The sequence below is a fragment of the Mycteria americana genome, chromosome 7 (assembly GCF_035582795.1).
Source record: "Mycteria americana isolate JAX WOST 10 ecotype Jacksonville Zoo and Gardens chromosome 7, USCA_MyAme_1.0, whole genome shotgun sequence".
Classification (NCBI taxonomy): Eukaryota; Metazoa; Chordata; class Aves; order Ciconiiformes; family Ciconiidae; genus Mycteria; species Mycteria americana.
In genome coordinates this window covers 64358499-64381858 of record NC_134371.1, presented here as the reverse complement: position 1 = coordinate 64381858, position 23360 = coordinate 64358499, and the positions used below count along the sequence as shown (strand labels likewise).

At 53.8% G+C, this 23360-nt stretch overlaps 5 protein-coding genes across 6 annotated transcripts; 3 read left to right on the top strand and 2 right to left on the bottom strand.

The window, feature by feature from the left end:
* Positions 1-193: 193 nt before the first annotated feature.
* CIMAP2 (ciliary microtubule associated protein 2) lies at positions 194-6019 on the bottom strand. Its single transcript, XM_075509166.1, is given in 14 exon segments — positions 194-296; positions 1399-1529; positions 2715-2747; positions 3504-3632; positions 3835-3905; positions 3908-3998; positions 4101-4306; positions 4395-4449; positions 4545-4636; positions 4639-4681; positions 4864-4980; positions 5095-5199; positions 5597-5798; positions 5904-6019. Coding segments are annotated over 14 exon segments (1494 nt in total).
* On the top strand, positions 6018-10795 carry TTC22 (tetratricopeptide repeat domain 22). Its single transcript, XM_075509165.1, is given in 10 exon segments — positions 6018-6139; positions 6183-6348; positions 6958-7071; positions 7626-7688; positions 7690-7741; positions 7744-7787; positions 8960-9113; positions 9599-10244; positions 10348-10423; positions 10520-10795. Coding segments are annotated over 10 exon segments (1713 nt in total).
* A 234-nt stretch (positions 10796-11029) lies between these two features.
* Positions 11030-12513, top strand: PARS2 (prolyl-tRNA synthetase 2, mitochondrial). The gene has a single exon (XM_075508829.1). It carries the CDS (start codon positions 11067-11069, stop codon positions 12495-12497), a length of 1431 nt encoding a protein of 476 aa, XP_075364944.1. The 5' UTR covers positions 11030-11066; the 3' UTR covers positions 12498-12513.
* Positions 12514-13860: 1347 nt separating this feature from the next.
* TTC4 (tetratricopeptide repeat domain 4) lies at positions 13861-21935 on the top strand. Of its 2 annotated transcripts, none has more exons than XM_075508827.1 (10): positions 13861-13958; positions 14049-14166; positions 14290-14451; positions 15135-15212; positions 16047-16171; positions 16467-16553; positions 17473-17687; positions 18859-18940; positions 20073-20155; positions 21174-21935. In XM_075508827.1, the coding sequence occupies exons 1-10, from the start codon at positions 13887-13889 to the stop codon at positions 21220-21222; spliced, it is 1071 nt and encodes a 356-aa protein (XP_075364942.1). In that variant the 5' UTR covers positions 13861-13886; the 3' UTR covers positions 21223-21935. The 2 variants fall into 2 exon arrangements, with proteins under 2 accessions (XP_075364942.1, XP_075364941.1); XM_075508826.1 differs by having other exon boundaries at positions 21110-21933.
* A 412-nt stretch (positions 21936-22347) lies between these two features.
* TMEM205 (transmembrane protein 205) lies at positions 22348-23282 on the bottom strand. Its single transcript, XM_075506641.1, has 3 exons — positions 23153-23282; positions 22889-23052; positions 22348-22647 (listed from the first exon to the last, which is right to left on the bottom strand). The coding sequence occupies exons 1-3, from the start codon at positions 23280-23282 to the stop codon at positions 22348-22350; spliced, it is 594 nt and encodes a 197-aa protein (XP_075362756.1).
* Between the last annotated feature and the right edge of the window lie 78 nt (positions 23283-23360).

Sequence of the window (23360 nt, the reverse complement as noted above, 5' to 3'; positions counted from 1 at the left end):
GTGGAAATAATTAATTACTCGACAGAAAAGTTAGGCTGCTGATTGTCTAAGAGTGTTTTATTACCACAGAACAAGACTTGAGTTGTTTCCTATCTCTTGACTTGTGTGCCAGCACACTGTATTTTCATCTACCCCGTCTCATCCGCTGGTACGCCTGCCATTTACTCGCTGATTTGGGCTTCCCAGCACCATCTTATGTTTGCAAAACAGCAATGATTTCTTCAGAGGTGTCTGGACAACGTGGAGCAGAAACCAAATCACTCCAGTTGTTTTTAGCAACAGGCTTGAGCTGCTCGCTGTGGAAAGAGGATGCGATTCAGTGGGCTCAAATTATTGGCTGGATTAATCTCCTTAGTCTTAATGAGGATGGAGGTGAACAGAGCTCTTAAAAGCCTGGCTATTCCCTAGAAAGTACAGCTGTAGCTTGAAAAGTGATTTTGGAGCCAGTGCTATTTGATCAGAGAGATGCGTTTGAATTCCAAGTCCTGCTCACTGTTGAGATTTCTTTTTTATTCCTACTGGAAGTGCAAAATTAACAAAGCTGGGCAATACTGAAAGCTAGATTTCATTATGCTTTCTCCATCATAGCATAGCTAACTTCTGGCTGCCCCCCTGAAAGATGCCGAGTTATATTCAGCCAAGACCGATTTCTAACTACTCTCTGGAGATCAAGACAGACCTTTGCAGAGCTGTCAGCCCGTAGTGCCACCACAGCAGTTTGCTAATCTTGGCCACAAGCGAAGGTGAGAGCGGAGGGCTATCCTGAGGTCTCTCATTAGTATAGTTCCTAACTGCTTCACAGGGTTTTCATGCTAGCGATTTCAAAGCCCTTTGCAGTGAAAGTGAGCCTTGTAATCTTCCTTCCTCAGATGGGTAAACCAAGGCACAGCCTGAGAAGGCGATTTTAGTTTGGGGCTGTTGAGCGGTCCACTGCCAGCACTGGGAATGACTCCAGACAGCCTGATTATCCATCCACCTCCCAGTTCCTTCCCAGGCTGCCTCCTCTAACTTGATGGAAACTATTTGCCTACACCTTCGCTGCAGGCAAATTGCATTTCACAAGATACAACAACCACCTTGGCATCTGTGAAGTGCCTTGATGGCCAAGTTCTTCAACCCTCTCACTACTCCCACGCGGTGGGGAAGCACGAAGGTCTCCTCGCTTTCCTGGGAGGGGAGAGGTGCAGCAATACCAACCTCCCCGTCCACAGAGGGAACCTGCGGTGGGGCTGGCGAGTGTATCTCAGTCCCGATCCAGTGCTTTAACTACACGATCATCCCATCTCACATCCATGGTAGTGTCAGTAATGTGCACTCGGTCTCCCCAGGGCTGCTCAAGGTGATTTTCCTGTAAGCCAGTGTGAAATGACTCACAGCCCCCTTGTCTGTCAGACTTACAGCAAGTAGGCATCCCGCTTCAAGTTGCTCAGGTACCACTGCGTGTTACACCGGTACCGGGACTGGTATCTCATCTTCTGAGGGTATTTTTCATGCTCGGTGGTGTTGTAGCGACCAACATCTACAGGGTTCTGGAAGGAGAAGGTCTCGTGTGCTTCCCCATCCAGAGGCAGCATGGGGGATGTGAGTGGGGCAAAACCAGTTAGTGCCTTCGCGTGGCCAGGCCTTCAGTTACAAAAAATACAATATCTGGATACAATTGTGCAATACAATACAATAGGTGCAAAAATACTAAATACAATACCTGTACTTGGCACTGCTGAGGCCGCACCTCGAATACTGTGTTCAGTTTTGAGCCCCTCACTACAAGAGAGACATGGAGGTGCTGGAGCGTGTCCAGAGAAGGGCAACGAAGCTGGTGAAGGGTCTGGAGCACAAGGCTGATGGGGAGCGGCTGAGGGAGCTGGGGTTGTTTAGCCTGGAGAAAAGGAGGCTGAGGGGAGACCTCATCGCTCTCCACAACTCCCTGAAAGGAGGTTGTAGAGAGGTGGGGTCGGTCTCTTCTCCCAGGTAACAAGTGATAGGACGAGAGGAAATGGCCTCAAGTTGTGCCAGGGGAGGTTTAGACTGGATATTAGGAAATTTTACTTCATGGAAAGGGTTATCAAGCATTGGAACAGGCTGCCCAGGGAAGTGGTTGAGTCGCCATCCCTGGAGATATTGAAAAGACGTTTGGATGAGGTGCTTAGGGACATGGTGTAGTGGTGGTCTTGGCAGTGTTAGGTTTACAGTTGGACTTGATGATCTTAAAGGTCTTTTCCAACCTATACGATTCTGTGATTCTGTGATATCTTAACCAAACCAAGCCTATATTGCAGGGCAGGGAGGAGGAGGCACACTAATCGGTGTTAGCCCAGCCGGTCCCCTTCACGAGTAGTTCATCTCGTCACAGCGGTCCATAAAGAAGTCTATTAGCTCTGCAGGCTTGAGCACGCTCACCAGTCGCCTACTGCTAGCTGTAGTGAAGGGCTGCCGTGTCACAACCTCCCCACTGAAATGTAATCTGTCGAGTTCCCCAGCAATTACGAAGATGTCTTCATCCTCGACCTCTTTCAAGTTGCCTGTTCCCCATTCAGCTGGATAAAGGAGAGACGCCACGTGGAAGCCTGCTCCTCATCCCCAGCCAAGGTGGACTATTTCAGACTAAAGCTTTCCCTGCCTGCTTTGAGCCCTTTAGGCTTTGTTCTGGTTCTTCATGGGGAAGCTGCCAAGATGAATACAGCTCCAGGAATGGGTACTACGGGAAGGGCTCCTACCTGCACTGGCTCTGCAACGTGCTGCTGATGCTGCTAGAGGAGAAACTGGCTTTCCAGCAGCAGAATATGATTTTCTGGGAGGATACAAGGAGCTCCTGGCACCTAAAAGGACTCAAACCCGGCTGCCCTCATCAATGAAGTGCATCCGCTTGCTTGCAGCTGATGCAGAGCAAAACTAATGGGAAGGGTTGTCGGAGCATCCCTTGAAAAGGGCAAAGGCCTGAGGATGCAGGCAGAGATAACGTGGTCGCTGCTGAGCTCCTGCCCCTCTGCTCAGCACCAGCCACGCTCACCTGCCTCCGGGCAGCGCGCGCTCAGCGGTGGGTGCTCAGCGTGCTGCTGTACGCAGCGGGCACCTTCCCCTTGACCTGGCAGGATGTTGGGCCGTGGGTCTTTACTCTCTGTTTATTCTTTAGCAATCTGTTCTGGGCAGGAACAACAGCACCCAGCGAGGGACTCATCTCCTCTCTCAAGGATGGGTATCTGGCCAAGTCGCCCAGGTTTCCTTGATAATCAACAGGGAGAGAAAAGCCCCTCCTGAGGTCAGTCTGCCCTTCTACTGCAGACAGCCACCTGATGTGGGACTTCTGCTGGGGTGCTGCTCCGTTGAGAGCGCACACCTAACGTTTAGCTGGCTGAAGCTGGTGAGGAGTGCCCACCCTTATTTTGGCTCAGAAGAGTTTCGTCCTCTCCCAAGGGTGCTGGTAATGGATTGGGGATGGTCACGGAGGAAGCTGAGAGCCTGACCCTTCCTGCGTCCCTCTCTCACTGCCTTGCCTGTTCACTCACCTCATTCCCAGTAAAGAGGCGGTAGGACTTTCTGTTGAATCTCTTGGCAGATGACCAGAATGGGGGTTGGCTGGAGTACGTTGATGTCTCAGTGGCCTTTGGGTTGTAGGAGCCCAGCCCCACCGCATACTGGGCAGAAGGAAACCTGTTACGCTTCAGTTTTCTTGTAAAAAGAGCTGCACAACGTCAGAGAGCCATCCATCTGTCCGTCCACCCACCCGTCCATCCATCCATCCCCCCAGGGCCTAATGCATCCCCGCCCGAGGCACCTGCTGCACCACCGGGGATGCTGGTGACACCAACCAGTGCTGATGTCCATGCTTCCACTGACCGCCTCCCTTGGGCCCTGGATGAGCATGGCCCAGAAGATCCTCTCCGTGGGGCAGCCCGGGTTCCTCATCGGGTGCTGAAGCAGCCATTCTTCTTGTCCTCCTTCACGCTCAGCTCGTCCAGGAAACCCTTGACAGTGCCAGTGCTCGGCTCGGTGCCTCTCCTCTGCTGGGACAAGGGAGCAGTGCGAGAGGCTCGGCCGCTGGTGGTCTCTCAGACCACCCCATCCGTGCCTTGCCGTGAGAGCTCAGCCCTGCTGCTGCTCACGGGCACCAGCCCGCTCTCCTGCACACTGCCTGCAGCCCGCTCGCTCCCCAAACGCTGCTGCGTGGGCGTGTTGTTCCAGGATCCAAGGGAAGTCAAAGAGCAAAATCCGAGTGGGACAGATGCTGGCGTAAGGCAGCTCTCCGTCCTTGTAGCAATGTGTTGGCAATGCCACAGCTCACTGAGAAACCCCGTCTGGGTGCGGGGCCCTGGGGCAACGTATGTCCAAGGCATGATGGCCACTACCGGCAGGCTTCGACCTGTCCCCCAAGAAGGGCTGGCAGGGGCCGGGGCTACCCGCCCACCACAGCCCCTTGTCGATGCTGTTCGGTCCTGGGTCCCAGGCCGCTGCCTGCAGGCACAGGGGCAAAGGCAGCAGGGGCTGCGCTCAGCAGGGGGACAGGGCCACCCCACGAGCGTGTCCCCAGGGAAAGGGGCAGGACTCGCCACGGCTGCCAGCAGGGCATGCTTCGCCGTCCTGCTGCCCATCAGCCCTCGCGTGCTGGCGGAGCGCTTGTCCCTCTCCTCGAGGCAGACGGAGGGTTCCCCCAGGGGCCGTACGTGCCGGGGCCGGGGAAGCAGTCCTGCGGGAGAGGTGGGGTGGCTGTGGGCAGCCTCGGCAAGGGGGACAGTCCCCAGCCCAGCAGGAGGAGATGGCACCCACGGTAGCTCCTAACCCCTGCAAAGGGCTTGTTCTCCAGAGGCATCAGTCCTGCAGCCAGCGGGCACCACTGCCCAGCACCTCCCGTGTCAGGGTGCGACGTACCCTGTGGGCATCTCCGAACCGCTGCTCTCTTGTGTCGCAGATCCCCTGGAGGCTGGAGGGCCGTGTCTCCTGCAGAAAGTCCCTGATGTTGTGCATTCCCGGGCCCAGCCTTTCCTGCTCCGGGAGGAGAGTGGGGAGGGCGAGGACAGGGCTGGGCAGCGCTGCCTGCACTGCCTGCACTGCTCACCCCCAGCAAATGTGCACGGAGGGCAGATGAAACCCAGCTCTTACCTGGTGTTTGCACCTCTTCGTTATCTCCTTGAACTGGAAACGGGGCAGCTGACGAAGCCAGGAGCCCTTCTCTGCTCTGGTCCAGCCAGAGGCTGATGTTTTTCCCTGCAACGCAGAGCCGGAGTGCTGCCGTCAGCAGTGCCGGGACTGGAGCACGAGGCTGAGCCCCTGCTCAGCCAGCCATGGCTCCACAGCCGGGTGAAGAGAGTGATTAGTGGAGATGGACGTGGGGATATGCTGCTCCGCATCCTACCCCTCCATGCTCCGTGTTTGCTCAGCACCGGGAAGGTGCCAGCGAGGTCCGGTTGAGCAGCCCACGTGCCACATTTCCACCCTGGGGTGCTCCCAGCCTGAGCTGGGTGTCCTGGACCATCATGTGCAAAAAGTCCCTGTGCAAGAAGCTGCTTCCCGGCAGGCCCAGACAATCTGGGAGGTGAGGAGAGCTACACCGGTAAGTCCAGCTCTCCCCACGCATCCAGGCAAGCCCAGCCGGTGGCCTCACCTGGCTGCCCGTGTCCCCGGGGAGCGCCTGCAGCCCTATGCTGGCAGCTCTGGTCCCCGAGGGCTGCAGGGATGGTGGCAGCCCTTGCCATGGCACCCAGCATCGCGGTTCCCCAGGGAATGTCCCCTCCCGGGAGCAGACAGGGCCGGCAGACAGCAGGGTCGAGGCAGGGAGCCTGGTGTAATGGAGGCTCCCAGCCTGGCTAAAGCAACATATTCAGGGCTTGATCCGACCAATTACCAGGCTTTCATAGGGACAAATTATCTCTAAACTGCTAAAAAATACAGTCTTAAAGCAACAACCCAACCTGCCAATCCCACTTTGGGCAATAAAATGATGCTCTCGGTGCTTGTGTCCTCTGTGGCGCTGTATTTGCTGCATCCGTGAGCACTGGCGGGTCTGGGCAAGGCGATCTGCATCCATGATCTTCGCAGGGGAGGCTCGCCAGCCCCCTTCACGCCCATGGTGTTTTGGACAAGAGCAAGCCAGGCCTGAGGAAGCCGGTTCCCTGGCGCTGGGCTGCTGTTTGGTGCAGAAAGCGGGGTTAGCTGCCCAGTCCCAGCCACGCCGCCCGCTCCCGTTGCAGGCTGGATGGGATCCTGCTGAGCCAGGGCAGCGAGGAGCAGAAGAGGCTGCCTGCCTTCAACAGGACCCTGGCGCTGCTCCGACAAGTCATCAAGTCCTCCAACGCTCAGGACAGAGGTAGGAGAAATGGATTATTTCAGCAGGAGGGGGACCCCAAACCCATCTGCGTAAAACCCACCTCTGGTCCCTACGCACACCTAACTCATGGTATAATGCATCCAGCACTGATGGATGCTGTACGTACCTACATCCAAGGTAGCCCTGAACCTCAGATGATGATATGCGTTCTTCTGATTGAATTAATTACTGTATTTTTATCAGCGTTGTTTATTTTCAAAAGTATTGCCTGCTCAGGAGGAGCTGTCTGAAAGCACCCGAGGGTTACCCGGGAGCGCCCACACCTTGAGTAGCTGCCAGGGTGCAGGGGATGTGCGGTAATTTTATATCCCCCATAACCTCCCGAGGGGTGAATCTAAGGCAAGCCCTGCAACTACCGCTTCACTGGGCATAAAAACGTTGTCCTGCAGTCGTGCAGTTACAGTAACATCACTGGAGGGAATGAAAGTAGTCGGGAAAGTTAGCCAGCCAGGTGTGTAAGCCAGCGCTGTGGGCTCATGGGCCGACAAGCTGTGCAAGAGCATGTCCAGGGTCGGTCGGGATGTGCTGCCTCTCTGTGCCGAGACCCCAGGCCCAAACTGCAAATCCTCCGCAAGATGGAGAGAGGTTCGGCCGCTGAATGACTTGGCCTCTCACCTGCCCTGACTTCTCTTCCCGAGCCGTGGTGCAACCTGGGGATGTTGCTGGAAAGGAAAGAAACATTTTCCACCACTCCAGTGGGGATCCAGGACCGTGGCTTCTCTGAGACTGACCCCCTCGATTGCTTTAGCAAGGTGCTATACCCAGCGCTGCTGTGCCAGGGACCGATTCAAGGCAGCTGCCATCGCCTGCTTGGTCCTTCATTCATCTTCCCCCCATCCTCAGCATTTTTCCTCCTGGAAATCCCCCAGGGCAAAGAGGGGAGGCCCCAGACGGGAGCCGAGACCCTCGGTCCCGCCACATGCAGGGCACACCCCTCTCAGGCCACGCGTTTGGCTTCAATGGTGTAAATCAGCCCCTGGCAAAGCAGCAGGCGAGCAGTTCGGTGAAAGGCTGCAGGGAGAGCAGTACTTTTATTAGATTCCCCCAGCACAGCTGGAAAAAATAAAAAGCACAGACATGCTTTCAGGCACATAACCCTCGAGCTTAGCCCCGCATTCAGTCCTGTCTCCTGATTTAATAAGAGATATCAGCTTTCCCGGCAGACCGCGTCTCTTGTATAGCCTTAAACCCTCCCGTTTAAAGCACCGCCCTGGCGAATCAATCCAAGATGGTTTTGTCCCTTTGATCAGCACAGCAGGCAATAAGCCACTGACGGGAACATGTTTCTCTTCTGTGGCTTAAACAGGCGATAGAAATGGTGAAAGACAACCCTTCCGTCCCGAACCGCCTGGTGAAAATCTTCCACTTCCCTGGGCAAACAGGAGATGGCCAAAGGGATATGCAATATGGCACTGGGTATCCTGTGGGACCGCAGCTCAACTGGCAGGCATACTGCACCCGGGCACAGGTAAGTCCTCGTCGGGGCCAGCACAGCGTGCTGGGTGTCTGAGGGGTGAGCAGGTCCCCTTCCCGCAGTGACCTGTCCTGCTCCTCCAGCCTCCGAGACAGCCACGGCGCTTCTCCCAGACAGCGTTTGCATTGCTTGTTTGAGTGTGGCGAGAAACACGCAGGGAGAAGTAATTGCCTGACAAAACCAGTGAGGGCTGGTGTGGGAGCGAAGTTGCTACTTGGCAGCCAGGAAACCTGGGCCAGGTCCTGGCTCCAGCACTGAGCTGCTGAGGGACTTCCCCAGGTCCCTCTGGGCAACATTTAACAGGACGCTGAGCCACCTCACAGAACTGGCTCGACTATGTAATGACTTTAATGCTCCTAAGTCACTCAGGAGCATCAAAAATGTGCTCTTTAATCCCTTGATTTTGCCCATTTCCAGCCCTCTGTAAACAGGAGTGCACATTAGTGAGCATTTCCCATTATAGAAGAATCATGAAGATTTCTTCAAATCCCATTTTTAAATAAAAGAAGAACTCATTCTTACTTCCCTATATTTAAACAGGATTATTTAACTCCTCATAAAATACGGCTCAGTGAAGTGAAATCTCCTCCTCTAGTGGAGTACTTTAATATGTGCTTACAACTGCTCTTCAGAGATGTTTAACTTCCTTTGAGCTAGAGGCAGGAGGCTGAAAAGTGCAGCGTGGAGGTGGTCACTGGGTGCCGGGTGGTGTCTGTCTGCCAGGTTTGACTGAGAAAGCTGAAATGACATAAGAAAGAGGCTTTTGATTTCTCAGCCCTTCTTCAAGCGCACTCCTATGGCCAAGTGGTTCAACCCCTGAACAGGTCAGGGCACGCTGCCCGCGTGTCTGAGCCTGGAAGGGGGGGCAGATGGGCTAGTTGCTTTCAAGGTCCCCATGATCACCAGAAACCAAATTTACAGCCCAGGTCAACAGGATGAGCAGCATCTCAGGGGCTTGCACCACCTTTCCTGGTACTGCTAACCATGGGGTCACGCTTTGGACCCTGAGGTGCTGGTGCTGGGCAAGCTGGCCCGGCTCTCTGGTGTAGCTTGGCATGGCCAAGGAGCTGAACTGGCACGTGCCAGTGGCTTGTATTCACATCATTTCGTCATCCATCCTGCAGCCGGGCACTAAGCCAAGCTGAGGGGTTTCCTCTGGTCTCCAGATCCACATGAAGGTGTACCTGCAAGATCTGGAACGTGCCAAGATGGGAGAGGGCCCAGTGCCTGACAGAAGGAAGCTGATGCATGCTAAAAATGACCTCGAAAGGGTTGTCAAGGTTTGTGCATGCCTGAGGTCAAACCTGGACATGGGCCAGGTGAGGATGGGCACATCATATCTGAGATCCTGAGGAGCTCCTTGCAGCGTGCCCAGGTTGTCATTAACTCTCAGCCCTAAAGTTAGACCACAAAACCTGGCCCTTGGCTGCCTCTCCCTCCTGTTGGGTTCGGCTCTAGTTAGGTGTGAGGGAGACAGTGAGGTGCAGCAGGGTGAAGGCAGGAACAGAGAACGGTGAGATTGTTACGGTTAACATCAGCCTTAGCTGGGAGGGAATTCAGAGAGCTTACAGGAGTGAAGAGCCACCTGGAGCCAGGCGGCGGGAGACATTAGACACGAGGATGGGAGCAGGACTCCAGCCCCGTGTGTACACGATGGACGTGGTGTTGAAGGCAGGTCACCAACACTCCATTACTCCTCTCCCCAGAGCCCGATGGGGAGTGTCATCCTCAGAGACAGCCGTTGGTCTCTGTTTTCTCCTGGCAGCCCCATTTTGTCCTGCCCCCACCCCTCCCATTTACTATTTTTTACTATTACATGAGCATGGACGCCGTGCAAGAACAGTTCCTGGTGGATGAAATGGCACTGATCAGCGCCTTGGCACTCCTAGACAACGCCATGGAGTTTGACCTGGGTGATACCATACCCGAACTTCAGCTCTTCAGGGGCAAATGCCTGCGGCTTAAAAGCCAGGAAACACTCGCCATCGAGTGCTTCAAGCACATCGAACTGGACGATGCGGGCTCCACTGAGAGCTTGCGGTGCCTCCTGGAGCCGCTGCTCCTGCTCTTTGGTCAGAAGAAGCTGAAGAGGGAAATGCTGATGCAGGAGGTGGAGCGGTGGGTTAAGAAAGCCGAGGAGAAATTCCCACGGCAGCGCCTGCAGCGGGAGCTGAGGGTGGTCTGCCGCAACGGCACGCTGGAGGTGATCCGGCTCTCCAAAGCCATGATCGCCCAGGGGAGGATGGTGCTGGCGCAGCGGCTGGTTGAGACAAGGAAGGTCGATTCTTCCACGGGCGGGAGGAACGAGCGGTCACCGTCCCTCCGAGTCATCAGGGGTGGCAGCAGGTCCTGCAGAGCAGCCGTCTCTCATGAGCTGTCAGGACCTTCTCAGTTCTCTAAAACCTTGCTAATTAAAAAAGCAATAGACAAATGGCGTGTGGTGTTAGCCCTGTAAGAGCCCTGTTGCGGCTCCGCTGTCCCTGGCACCGGTGGCCACCCACCGCCATCCCCCGCCCGTGGATGGCTGCCTGCTGAGGTCCCTCCAAACCTCCAGCTCCCGCCCTGGGCAGGCGGCAGAGAGCCGGGGGTGCCCCCCGCAGCCACGTCCCCAGCCCCCGGACGGCAGCGCTGTGAGGCGAGGGGTTCCCGCTCCCGCCCTTGCTGCGGGGGCTGTTGGGTCTCGATGACACCCGAGCTGGGGCTGTCACGCCCCCTCCCCGGCCCAGCCCAGCCCGCCCCAGCTCCTGTGCCCCCCCGAGGATACCACACGGCCCGGCCACGGCAGCTCGGCACAGCCGCGGGGGTGCTGCGGCCCACGCCGGGCGGGAGGCGGCAAAGAGATCCCGTGGGGTCACCCCCGGGCGGACCTCCTGCTGCGGGCCGCGCTGCCCGCCCGGCAGGTGGCGCCCGTCGCCCCGCCGCCGCCATGCCGGCGGAACCATAGAGTCCCGGCCTCCTCCGCCCGCCCCGCCAACTTCCGGTTTCCAGCCGGTTGCGGGTGAGCTCCCCCCACGTGACGGAGGCTGCGGTTCCCATTGGTTGTGTCGGCGGGGCGGGGCGGGGCGCGCGGTGGTCCCGGCGGGCTGCGCGCGGCAGGGGTGGGTGCCTGTCTGCGCGTGCGGGCGGGTGTGCGCAGGCGCGGCGGCGCGTCCCGGTGCCCGGGGGGACCCGGCCCCGCAGCCGCTGCCGGGCTCCGCTCTGCCGCCGGGCCCCGCTCCCCCGCCGGGTCCCCGTCGCTCCCCCGCCGCGGGCTCGGCCCTCCGCGGCAGCGCCATGGAGGCCTTGCTGAGGAGGTGGGGGCTCCCGGCGCTGAGCGCCCGGCGGCGCGGGTGCAGGGCCCGGCACGGCGCCCCGGGCAGGGCGAGGCGGCGGCTGCTGCTCTCGCAGGTTTTCCAGCCCCTCAACCTGCAGGCGGGCGGCGAGGCGGGGTGGGACGGCAGGGCCGGGTGGGACGGCAGGGCCGGGGAGCCCACCTGCCGCAGCCAGAAGCTGATGCTGCAGGGGGGGCTCATCCACCCCTCCAGCCCCGGCTGCTACTGCTACATGCCGCCCACCGTCCGCGCCATGGAGAAGCTCGTCAAGGCGATGGACGAGGAGATGCAGGCCGTGGGCGGGCAGAAGCTGAACATGCCGAGCCTGAGCTCGGCGGAGCTCTGGCGTGCCAGCGGCCGCTGGGACCAGATGGGGCCGGAGCTCTTCCGGCTGGCGGACCGGCACGGCAAGGACTACTGCCTGGGCCCCACGCACGAGGAGGCGGTCACGGAGCTGGTGGCCGCTCAGAGCAACCTGTCCTACAAGCAGCTCCCGCTGCGCCTCTACCAGGTAACCAGGAAATTTCGGGATGAGCCCAAGCCCCGCTTCGGCTTGCTGCGCAGCCGGGAGTTTTACATGAAGGACATGTACACCTTTGACGCTTCCGAAGAGGCGGCTCGGCAGACCTACGACCTGGTGTGCGACGCCTACCGCAGCCTCTTCGACCGCCTGGGCCTTCCCGTCGTCAAAGTGCGGGCGGCCACGGGCAGCATCGGTGGCACCATGTCCCACGAGTTCCAGCTCCCAGCGGATGTCGGCGAGGACAGGCTGGTGGTGTGCCCTGACGGACATTTTGCGGCCAACGTGGAAACGCTAAACGGGGAGCAAACGTCTTGCCCCACGTGCGGAGAAAAACTTACGCAGACCAGAGGGGTCGAAGTGGGGCACACGTTTTATCTGGGCACCAAGTATTCCTCCGTCTCCAACGCCGTCTTCTGCTCCCGCGAGAACAAACCCCAGCTGGCAGAAATGGGTTGCTACGGCCTGGGCGTCACTCGCATCCTGGCGGCCTCCATCGAGGTGCTCTCTACGGAGGACAGCATCCGTTGGCCGAGCCTCATCGCGCCCTACCAGCTCTGCTTCATTCCCCCCAAGAGAGGAAGCAAGGAGGAGGAGGAGGGAGCCGCGCTGCTGGAGCGGCTGTACGACGACCTCACCGAAGCGCTGCCCCACCTCGCCGGCGACTCGGTGCTGGATGACAGGACGCAGCTGACCATTGGTAAAAGGCTGAAGGACGCCAACAAGCTGGGCTATCCCTACGTGGTCGTAGCCGGTAAGAGGGTTTGCGAGGACCCCCCGGTCTTCGAGGTCTGGAATCAGAATACCGGCGAGGTTTTGTTCCTCACCAAGGAAGGTGTCACTGAGCTGCTGAGTAAAGTGCAAGTCCCTTAAACTCCCTGTCTCTGAATCTCTCATTTTGCTGCATTAAGTTTATCTGAACAGCCCTGGTTCCTTTTCAAGGACGTGCATGTTGTCGGCGATGGCTCTGGGTGAGCGGAGCCGAATCCAGCTCACGTCAGAGCCGGCCACGGTGTCTTGCGACCACACCGGGTGCTGGGGTTGAGCTGAGGTCAGCCCACGTTCTCCCACGGGACTGGGGGAGTTTCTCCCTCTGGCTACAGGCCCCCACGAGCCGCTTGTAGCCTTGTGCGGCTGTGGGGGTGCTGGCAGGGTCAGCCCCACGCTGCCCGGCCACGGCAGACAGGCTGGTGATGGCCTCTATCGAGCGCACGCAACAGCGGAGGCTGTTGGAGGGGGGACGGGAGGGCTTCTCTCGCCCTTCTCAGGTTCTGAGTTCTCAGCATGAGGGATTTTAAGAGAGAGAGAGAAAGGAAGGCGCCTTTCCTCTGTTTGCATCTTCTCCTTGGAGACGCCCAGGTTCCGTGAAAGTGGAGGTTAATTAAAGCAAAATGGTGAACTCTAGAGCCTTGTTCACCTTGAAAATGCCATAGCGCTGCAAATCTGCAGGAATTAAGGTGCAGAATGGTGTCAGGCATCCGCACCCCGGTCCTGCAGGTCAGTCCAGCTGGTGAGATGCCTGGATCTGCCAGGCTTGGGTGGTGACGGTGTGGTTTTGGGGATGCGGCCTCAGGGTGGTAGAAAATCTTTGCAAAAAAATTAACAAGGAAACGTAAAATTTGGGGCCTGCAAAGCCTGGGGGTAAAAACATCCAGGCCGTGTTGTTGGTTATAGGCTGTAAGTAACCCTGTCCCGCAGGGTGGTGGTGGCATCCCACTTGTACGTGCCCGCTGCAGCGTGGGGCTTGCCATGCTGGGCCCCGGGGCTCCCGTGAGGAACAGCTTGCCGCCATCCCAGCCCCACCGACTGGTGCCGTCGCCCCATGAGCCACCGTGTGGCTTTGCCATCCTGCCCTGGACGGGGAGCTCTTTGGAGGGAGTCGCCTTCCCCCGTGCCGCAGCTCCTGGCTCTGGGGTCTAGAGACCAGCGGCGACAACGGTGCTGCTGTCGTGTAGGGCTTTGTGGTGGAGACCTGCGCTCCCGGCCCTGAGGGGGTCACCTAGTCCTTCTCCTGTCCTTCTCCTTGGCCCGGGCAGGATCAGCTCCACCTGCCATTCCCAGCGGCGATGCCACCTCAACCGGCTGCTGAAACTGGGCTTGGGGCCGGGCCTGAGGGCGGAGGGGCCGGGCCTGAGGGCGGAGGGGCCGGGCCTGAGGGCGGAGGGGCCGGGCCTGAGGGCGGAGGGGCCGGGCCTGAGGGCGGAGGGGCCGGGCCTGAGGCGAGGGGGCGGTCGGAAGAAGCGGGGCGGGCCAGGCGGCAGCATGGCGGAGGCCGGCTCGGGCGGCGGCGCGGCGCGGTACCGGGGTGCTCTCCACCCCGATACCTGGGAGCAGGTGAGGCGGGGGGCGTGGGGGGCCGGGCCGGGCTGAGCTGAGCTGGGCTGAGCTGAGCTGGGCTGAGGGACGGTGTGTGTCCGCCCGCAGGAGCTGGAGGCCATCCCCATGTTCATGAAGCGGTGCCCGGCCGAGATCGACGCGGCGCGGCAGCCCGAGCTGGCCTGTCTGCAGTCCCTCCTCTTCGACGAGGAGCAGGACCCCGCAGGTGGGCAGCCGGGGGGGGTCTGCCCGTCTGCCCCGGCCGGGGGAGAGGGCTTGGGGCACCCGTGGGGCGGTGGGGAGCTGCACCCCCCCGCTCAGGCCCTGTCCCCCCTCCCTTCCCCTGCAGAGCTGGCCAGGATGTACAAAAACGAAGGGAACGAGTACTTCAGGGAGAGGGACTACAGGAGAGCTGTCATCGCCTACAGCGAGGGGCTGAAAAAGAAATGCGAGGACCCAGAGCTGAAGGCCGTGCTGCACACAAACCGAGGGGCCGCACAGTTTTACCTGGGTAAGGAGCCGTGCACCGTCCTGCCTCGGACAGGGCTGGGAAGGCGGCTCTGCGGTCCAGAGTTGCTTTTCCCTCCCCCTTTTGGGTTTTCTTTTTCTTTACTTTTTTTTTTGTGGTACAGCATACTAGTTTGTTCATGAGAAAAAGACCCTGAAGACCTGGCTCGCTTCAGAGCACGGCTGCGTGCAGGGTTTGTGCTTTGTTCATTGCAGCTATTACCTGCTGCTCGAGCCTTGGCTCCTGGAGAGGGAAGAACCAGTGGGTTTTGGTGCTGAACAGATTCACAGGGTGATTGGAACTACAGGGGGATGCCCTGGCCTCAACAATCTGTTGAAGCAACACATTCTATCACTCTTTCCTGGCCATGTCCTCCTCAAGCTACCACCCATCCTACCGACAGCATCTGCGCAGCAGGGAGGGTGTTCTTGGCCTTTTAATGCTGTTGTGTGTTGCGGCTGGGAGGTGGTTTGCTCACAGTCATGTTACTTGCCTCCCACCTGAGTGATTGATTCCTGTCCTTTTGCTTCTTGCTCTTCATTTGCTCCTTCTTCCTCCTCTCGCCTCACAGTGATTGTAAAAACAGCGAACTACAGAGTCTCCACGTAAGCTATTTTGTCACCTTGGGATCAGCTTGAATTTTAAATATAAATGAAACGTTCTGAGCAGTTTTGCTTGCTTTATAGGTAACTACCGTTCTGCTCTCAATGATGCCATCCAAGCAAAAAAGCTAAAGCCCACTCATCTCAAAGCAATCATAAGAGGTAAGAGTTAAAGCACGTGTTACTGCATGGAGCGCAAGGAGCATCACTTTAAAACAGTTTTGCACGTGTTAGTTTTCCTTACTATGCTGTTATTGTTGCAAGCCCTGGAACAGACTGTTGTAAGACATTGCTTTGTTTCGCTGCATGTTTCTGTGCCTTAAATAACAGTGTTTATAAACCTTAAATTACTGTGAGTGTGCATCATACTGTGTTTCCAGACAGCATTAGTTTCAGAAAAGTAAAGTGGTTACCGTACGAGACTTTTTCCTCTTCTTTTGTTATTGCTGTTTCTCCCCAAAGCAGAGCTCTGCATTCTGCTTTGGATTTTCAGTCAAAACACTGTCTTTCTGCTCTTTGCTCTTCAGCTTCTATATCTGTCCATGAGGCATTGGACCTGGTTCTGTAGAGCACAGCATAACTCTTCCTGTTTTCCACAATACTGGTTTTTGGGGTTTGTTTTTTTTTTCCTCCCCAGCATTTCTCACTCCATGGAAATGGCTACTTTAGTTTTCCTTATGAGACGAATACTGATATGTTAATTATAATGATAAAATTTTGCTTGTAACAGACACTTCTAGCATCATTCTGTTGATTTCTGTCACTGGAGGAGCAAATGATACAAGAACTGCTGAAATATTTTAGATTTTCTTCTCAGCTGAATAGACCTGCTGGAAGTCTACGATTGAACACCACCACGCAAGACAACAGCGTGCATGCGCTGCTGTATGTGCCACTTGAAAGCACTAGGGCTAATGCTGTCTTTATAACCACCACTTTGCGTAGTAGTTGTATACTGACTCCAATACTAGAAACTTAAAATCTTAATCCTTCCAGGAGCACTCTGTCACATGGAGCTAAAGAATTTCTCTGAAGCAATAGCATGGTGTGAGGAGGGCTTGCGAATAGATTCAAAAGAGAAAAAGCTTTTGGAAATGAGAGCTAAAGCTGACAAATTAAAGGTAAATATTAAGGCAGTCTAGCGTCTACAATGCTTGTCGCATACTTTGTGTCCAGAAGCACTCTGGGATCCGTGGTTGAAGTGTGCTCCGTACATGTTTCTGTGTAGTATCATATCCCCAAACAGAATTGAGTGGTGGTTCCGTGTAGTGCGTGTTGTTGAGATGTGTAGGAGAAAGAGCTGGAGGGGACCCTTCTGGAGATCTGAACTGATTTCTCCACTCGTTGGCAGGGTAGAGCAGTGATGGTCATTGACTTGCTGTGTGTGACCATGGTGCAACCTTTTCTTACATGTAGCGAGCTGAGGAGCGGGATGCAAGGAAAGCAAAGGTGATGGAGAAGAAAAAGCAGTCTGAAAAGGAAATTTTGCTTGCAGCAATAAAGGTGGGTTGGTGAGGGGGGTTTGGTTTTGTGTGGTTTGGGGTTTTTTTTGGTTGGTTGGTTGGGTTTTTTTTAAGAGCTCTCTTGTTTGTCTCTCAGAGTTTGTTCTCATACACAGGCTTTTGAGGGCTAGAGCCAAAAAATTGTGTTAAAACCATGATTCTCCTTATCTGCAAGGCTCTAGCCCCAGCTCCCAGGTTTCCATATTTCAGGTAACAACTAATGCAAAATACAAACCCAGTGTTAGGAGATGGACTGAGCATCCAAGAGAGCGCTCTGGCTGCTGGGCTGCAGCATCACACTGGCCCAATGAACCTTGCTTTCGTTGCTGCTGATGGGCATTACTTCAGTGGAAGGGTGGAAGATAACCATCCAGTAGGGTAGAGGAAAGAATCAATCCTGGATCCTCTCCTTCCTCAGCAAATGTTTGGGCTATGTAAAATGTTTTGGGCTATTACGTAAATCCGATCTCCTCTTCTGCAGTTGTCTTCCAAAGAAAAAGAGTGAGCTTTCTTCAGTTTTCTGAAAGAGTGGATGTTCTCGGGAGCTGGTGCGTGTTGTTGCACCCTGAAGTTATGCCTGCCAGGTCCCAAAGGACAGGATTTCAGATGCATCCCTTTCCCCACGTTTTCTCAGGCTCTTCTCTCAGCATGTGGGCTCCTCTGGATTCCCACCTGTCCTCATCCATTTTATGAGGAGTCTGGGTGTCTGGCTGAGGTTCTGGATGCTACTGGGAAGACCAGTCACCTGAGTCTCATACTGTAGGAAGGCTTTTGATGGCACGTTTAAGAGCTGACTCGTTAGTAAGAATGACACAATTTGTCCTTTCAATGACTGCTAATTTTTTGCTCTTATTCTCCCCACCCTACCTGTTTGGTTTTTGGTTGGGGTTTGGTTTTTTTTTTTCCTTCCTCCCCTCCAGGAAAGAAATATCAAGCTGGTTCTTGAGCCTTCAAATGAAGAAGAGGAAATATCAGATGGCCTGGCTGAGATATCCTTAGATGGGTTCCACTCTGACAATGCCACGGGGGCAAAGGTGCACTTGGATGCTGATGGCAACCTGAACTGGCCTGTCCTCTTTCTGTACCCTGAGCACGAGCAAACAGACTTCATTGCGGCTTTTCATGAGAACTCCCGGTAAATGCACTGTCAGCAGCGTTCTTGCATAAAGGAGATGTTTGAGTAGATGAGAACAGACAGCAAGTGAAACACTGCCATGCTAATGAAGTCATTCCAGATTTCTAATCTCATAGCTGACCCTGCTTCTGAGCAGGAGGTTGCACTAGATGACCTCCTGAGGTCCTTCCCAACCTGAATTATTCTATGATTTGTGAATGCTGCTTTAAAATATGAGGGCCAAAATCTCAACGTTACATACATTTACAGTGTGATTAAAGGGGCTTGCAGTGCAAGCTTAGACCAGTGGCCAGTAATACCAGTGACCCATCCGCATGCATGGATTTTAGAGGTTCATTAGGGTGCTATTTCGAAGCCGTCCAAATATGGGGTCTCGGAAGGAGGATTAACCTTAAAAATTATAAAAAGATTCCAAAAGGACCCTCTCCTAACCACCAGTGACCCCATAGTTTTCCTTAGGGCTTACAGCAGGCCTGACTGAAGTGCTGCAGACCTTTCAGACTATAAGCACGTGACTGGCAAGGTGGGAATTCCACTTTTCTTGATGTTAACTTCAGTTTCTGATCTTGCAATGTTAAACAAATTTGGAATTTGTAACTTTTTTTTGTGGGGGAGATACGTATTCCTCAGATATACTAATAAGTTTAGGACTCAAAATTACAGTGCAAGCAGATTAGTAAAGTTGTGGTTCCTATACAGTAGTGTTCACTACACGTTTTCATGACCAAAGGAAGTGAAAATGGGTTCTTGGAATAAATTGGCCGCCAGCACTCCTGAAGTACCAAAATAAACAAGTCTCTGACACACATGCGTATTCTGAGCACCCTGATCTGATGAAGCATTGTGCTGGTGGGACCATGTAGAAGGAAAATCAGTTTTAGATGAAATGCGGGGTGTTTATTTTGACATCTTTTTCACTGTGAAAATGAAAAGTTAAAAATAATTTGCTGTTGTACTGCTCAAGTTTGGAACCAACAGCATGAGTTACAACAGGGCTTTGGTCTCATTGGGAGAGCAATGGGAAAGGGAAGGAACTATTAGTGATCTAAACTTACTTTTAAGTCTATTGTCTAATTTGCTAATGTATTTTTACCATCATTCAAATGCAACTGTACAAATTATTGAAGCTGAACGCTTTAGCTAAGCTAACCAAGTGTATTTTGGCTTTTAGGTTTATTGATCATTTAATGGTGATGTTTGCTGAGTTACCTCCTTGGGATTTAGAAAGAAAATACTTTCCCAGCAATCTTGAGGTGAGAAGTTTGCCTTTCCTTCTATTTCAGGGTTGTTGTCTTGTGGAGGTTTTTTTTTTCTGGAGTGAAACTGAGCAGCTTTGAGTGTATTAAAGCAATGGCATCCTTACCTGTTTACCATACATGGATGTGAAATAAGGATTTGGACAGCTACATGTGTTTATTAACTCAAACATTTTCCAGATGTGCTGATATGGACACAGAATTCAGGAATGAAAAAGTTCTTTTGTCTTCCGCTTACATTGTATTTGATAGAAGGTATTTATAGGTATTGCTTAGATTCCCATCTTTGTAACAATAATTAAGATTTAGACCATCAAGCTGGTGGGCTGCCAGTTTTTTGCGTTGTTGTGAAGTTGCTCAATACAAATGAGAAAATATTTTTTTAAAAAAAAGGTTATTTTCAGCTCTAACTGGTGGTGCTTAAACACCTAATCCCATCAAGACAATATATCTCTATTAAGACTTTAGCACATGTGGGATGCGAGTTGGTTGTGGCTATGGCAACCACTGGTTGTGGTACATAGCCACTGGTTGTGGCTATGTACAATTTTCAGAAATTGTACATAGAAGGATACAGATGTTTATTTTTCATTTTCCACTTCAGTGTCACATGTGCCAGGCAACAGCACAGCCTTTGGTGCAGTGAGCAGACAGATCCAAAAGGACAGTGGCTGTGTACTTTACCAGGTTAAAAACTGGGATTATAGCTCTATGTGCGTGTACAGTCTAAGGCACGGTTGCTGGATTCGAATCTCTTAAATCTACTCTGTTTTGTTCAAATATCTTTAAACCGGCTCGGTTTAGCTCACACTGCTGCTGCATTTCACCTGTTAAAAAGCAGCCCGTAGATTTGGATTGCTTCTCTGTAAAGCACGGGAACAGCCAGTGTGTTTTGCCTTCCTGCGGCCACTGCCATAAGAAGGTAAGCTGGTTTATACAGGGAGGACTTGGAATTTACACAAACCAGTTTCCACATTGCTGAAGTTAGCATCCGACACAGTCGGTTCAAGGTACAGAAGTTTGATAAACCTCTAGTCGATATATGGTGTGCTGTTACTGGACTTTCAACAGCTTAGTAGTTTGCCTTCGTGTATCATAAGTATTTAACAACCCTCCCAATTTTTTTCAGCTCTATTTTGAAGATGAAGAAAGAGCAGAAATGTACGAGCTGAACCCAGAACACACATTGCTACAAGTGCTGCAGCACCAAAGGTGAGGCTGTACCTGTTCATGTCCAGAGAGAGAACGAAGGCAAAAAGTATGAGTTTTGGGCTTTAAGTGCAGTTTTGTTCTCTGATTTAATCGTTCTAATTCTTGGCATCTCTACGTGGGGAAGGTGTAAAGCGGTGGGACTGTATGGATTTTGTCCCTGGATTTAGCGACTTAGGTATTTTTTTTTCCCCAAAAAAAATATTAATTACTCTTTCCAGGACTGGATGGAGTTGGGAAGGGGAGTTGGGCTCCACAGAAGCAGCAGCACAAAAGAGCTGTTTCAGATTCTATCTACACAGGGCTACTTTAAAAAAAAAAAAAAAAAAAAAGGCAGCAGCATATAAAGAGAGCATGTTGAAGGTTAACAATGCTCTCACTGTTGATAATGCTGCGTGAGCAGCCCCCAACACAGCATGCAGCACAGTTTCATTCTGAAACTGGCTTTAAAGTATTACGCAGTTATTTAGAGAGAAGAATTTGCTGTTTGTGAAGCCAAAAAAGTGATTGTAAAGCCTGTGCTATTAACTTGCACCATGTTGTAGCTAGCTGGAGAAAGCCTGCTGCACAGCGCTAGCGGCTTGGTTTGTCACAGTGGGAGCAGAGCTCTGGGTCCACTGCTGCGGGCTGCGCCTGACCTGTCACTCCATAAAACTCAGCAGCGTGCATAAGCCCTCAGATTTCAGGCTGTAAGGGCAGCTGCAGAAGAAACCTCCTTCCAGAGGGAGAATAGCAGCCATTTTAATTAGAAGTAGCTGTTGGGAGAAGAGTTGATTCATAGAACGCTCCTCCTCAGATGTGTGTAGCCCTGGCTACCAAAGGCTCTGCTAATCAGCAAAAAAGCTTGTCGTTGGCCTTGGGGAGGTCAGTCTTTATTGAGCTGGGCGGAAGTCACTCACTTTGCCTGACACTTGGCCAGCTACAAGGAAGCCAAAGGACTCCTTTTAATCTTTGCAGGTATTTTGTAAAGGCTGGGACTCCAACAGTTTTGGCATTTGTAAAGCGTTCTCCTTTCTCTAAGAAGTACTTCTCTGGCAAGAAGGTGCATCGACTATAATGAGCACGAATGAAACGAGGAATCCTGTGCGAGAGGCTGCTGCTTGTTATCCCAGCTACAGACCGCAAACTTCTGCTTGAACAAAAACACCTTGCGCACTTCAGGGGAGGAATAGTCTTGGCACACAGGGAAACTTCCAGGAAAGCAGCATAGGAGAATGCAGGGTTTACAAGAGGGGATTATTTGTTTAAAAAGAAATCCAGCTGGCTTGCAGAAGGTCTCCTCTGTGATAGGCTGCATGTGGTTTTGAAATAACCCTGAAGCGGTGCCAAACACTGGCTGCAGTTGAAGCAACAGCAGCTGGGAATGTACTTACCTGTGAAAAATCACTGATTTCCTTGGAGGTGGGCTGTAGTTGCTGGGGTTTAACAGCAGTGGTCTGGGGAGATACCTGCCTGTTTGCAGCAGGATGGATGCGGTCAGATTCCTGCCTGGGATTAAGCAGCTGCTGCTTTTTCACCGCTTGGCTCTGCTGCTGGCCAGGGTAAAGCAGAGCTCTTTGTTCGGAGCAGTGTGTTTTACTGACCCTTTTGCTACCTTACTGATTGTCTTGTATAACCTAGAAATAAACGTGTCTATTTTAAGTAGACTGACTTCTGCCTAATAAATGAGACAATAATTTTTCTCACCTCATGAAATACTACAAAAGAATGACAAACAGCAATTCTAAACCCAAACATAACAACCTTATCCATTACGCTAAGCCGGTAAAGCCAACGTACAGGGTCTTCTGCGCTTCTGTATTAGCTTTCAGCATTTAATTAAAAGTAATTCTAAATCTCTCATTTCTCTCTCTTCCGCAATCTCTCTGTAACTGCAGAAATACACTGCAGCTTTAGACACGGCTAGTGCACGGGGCATTAAAAAGCTGTTCAGCCATAAACACTTTTGCTTAGGTCATGGAGGATTTTTCTCACTCCAGAGCTGCATTCAGGCAGCTCTACAGAAAGCATCTCCATTTCGCTATTCCTAAGTTTCTGCACCATCCAACAAATACAGTTAAAAGCATCTCCATCTCAGGATGCTGGAATTTAATCTCCAAAGCTCAGGGTTACGTTACAACAAGGCAGGAGGATGGCTCCCTTTTCCCAGAGCGGTGGTTCTGGCCGGCCAGCCCTCGCCTTGCGGTGTCCTGCTCTCACAGGGCAGAGAGACGGGCAGCCAAGTAGTACAAGCTCAAGCCGTTGCACGCGATGCCGCAGAGGTTGCAGAGGGAGGACAGAGCGCGGTAGAGGGTGAGCTGGCCGGAGAGCTGCCTGTAGCTGGGGTTGGAGGCACGCAGCTGCCTGCAGGACTTGCTGGTAAACAGCCCGACCTCCTGGCCGAGGCCGTGGCTGCGCTCGATGAGGTGCATGTCTGCCACGATGTCGGAGGTGACCTGCCCGAACCACTGTGTGTTCAGCACGGAAGCCGCGACGCAAACGAAGAAGACGATGATCTGCAGGGGAGCAACACCCGCCGTGAACATCTCGCACACGTGGTGCATTCAATTTCTCCCCCAGCCCCTCTTACACCCAAGGCTCGCTGCGATCTGGACGCTAACTGGTTTCCTTTAACCAGAGCCACGTGTGGACCTCGTCATCGTTTGCAAACCAGCCTCAGTGGAGAGAGCGGAGCGGGACCCTGCAAAGGAAGGGGTTTGAGCTACGGCCAGCTTGCGTCTCAAAGCGGGAGGCTACCTGGGTGGCTTGTTCATCGCTGAGCAGCTCGCTGGGGTGGTACATGGCGAACAGGGTCAGGTTGAGGAAGGCACAAGTGGAGGTGATGTGGAAGTAGTAGGGGAAGAGCTCCTGCTGGATGAAGCCGTAGGTGTGCCGAGGGAGGCAGCTGCCCATCACGAACCCTGCAAGGGAGCAGAGCGGGTAGGTCCTGGGACGAAGCCCCCTCCCCTGGGCCTCCCCCCGGGCACAGAGCCACGGCGGCGTGCAGGGACCGCAACCTACCAGCCACGAAGGTCACCCAGATCTGCATTCCCCAGGAGGTGGAGAGGAAAACCAGGTGCAGCAGTTTGACAGTGTTGGAGGGCTCCGTGTGAGTCGGCATGGTTTCCTGCCCGGGAATGGATCCCTCCATGTCGGCCAAGCTGCCCCTAACTCAGCGCTGAGCTGCCGTTACTGCCGTCACCTAGCTGGATCCAGCAAATGCAGTTTA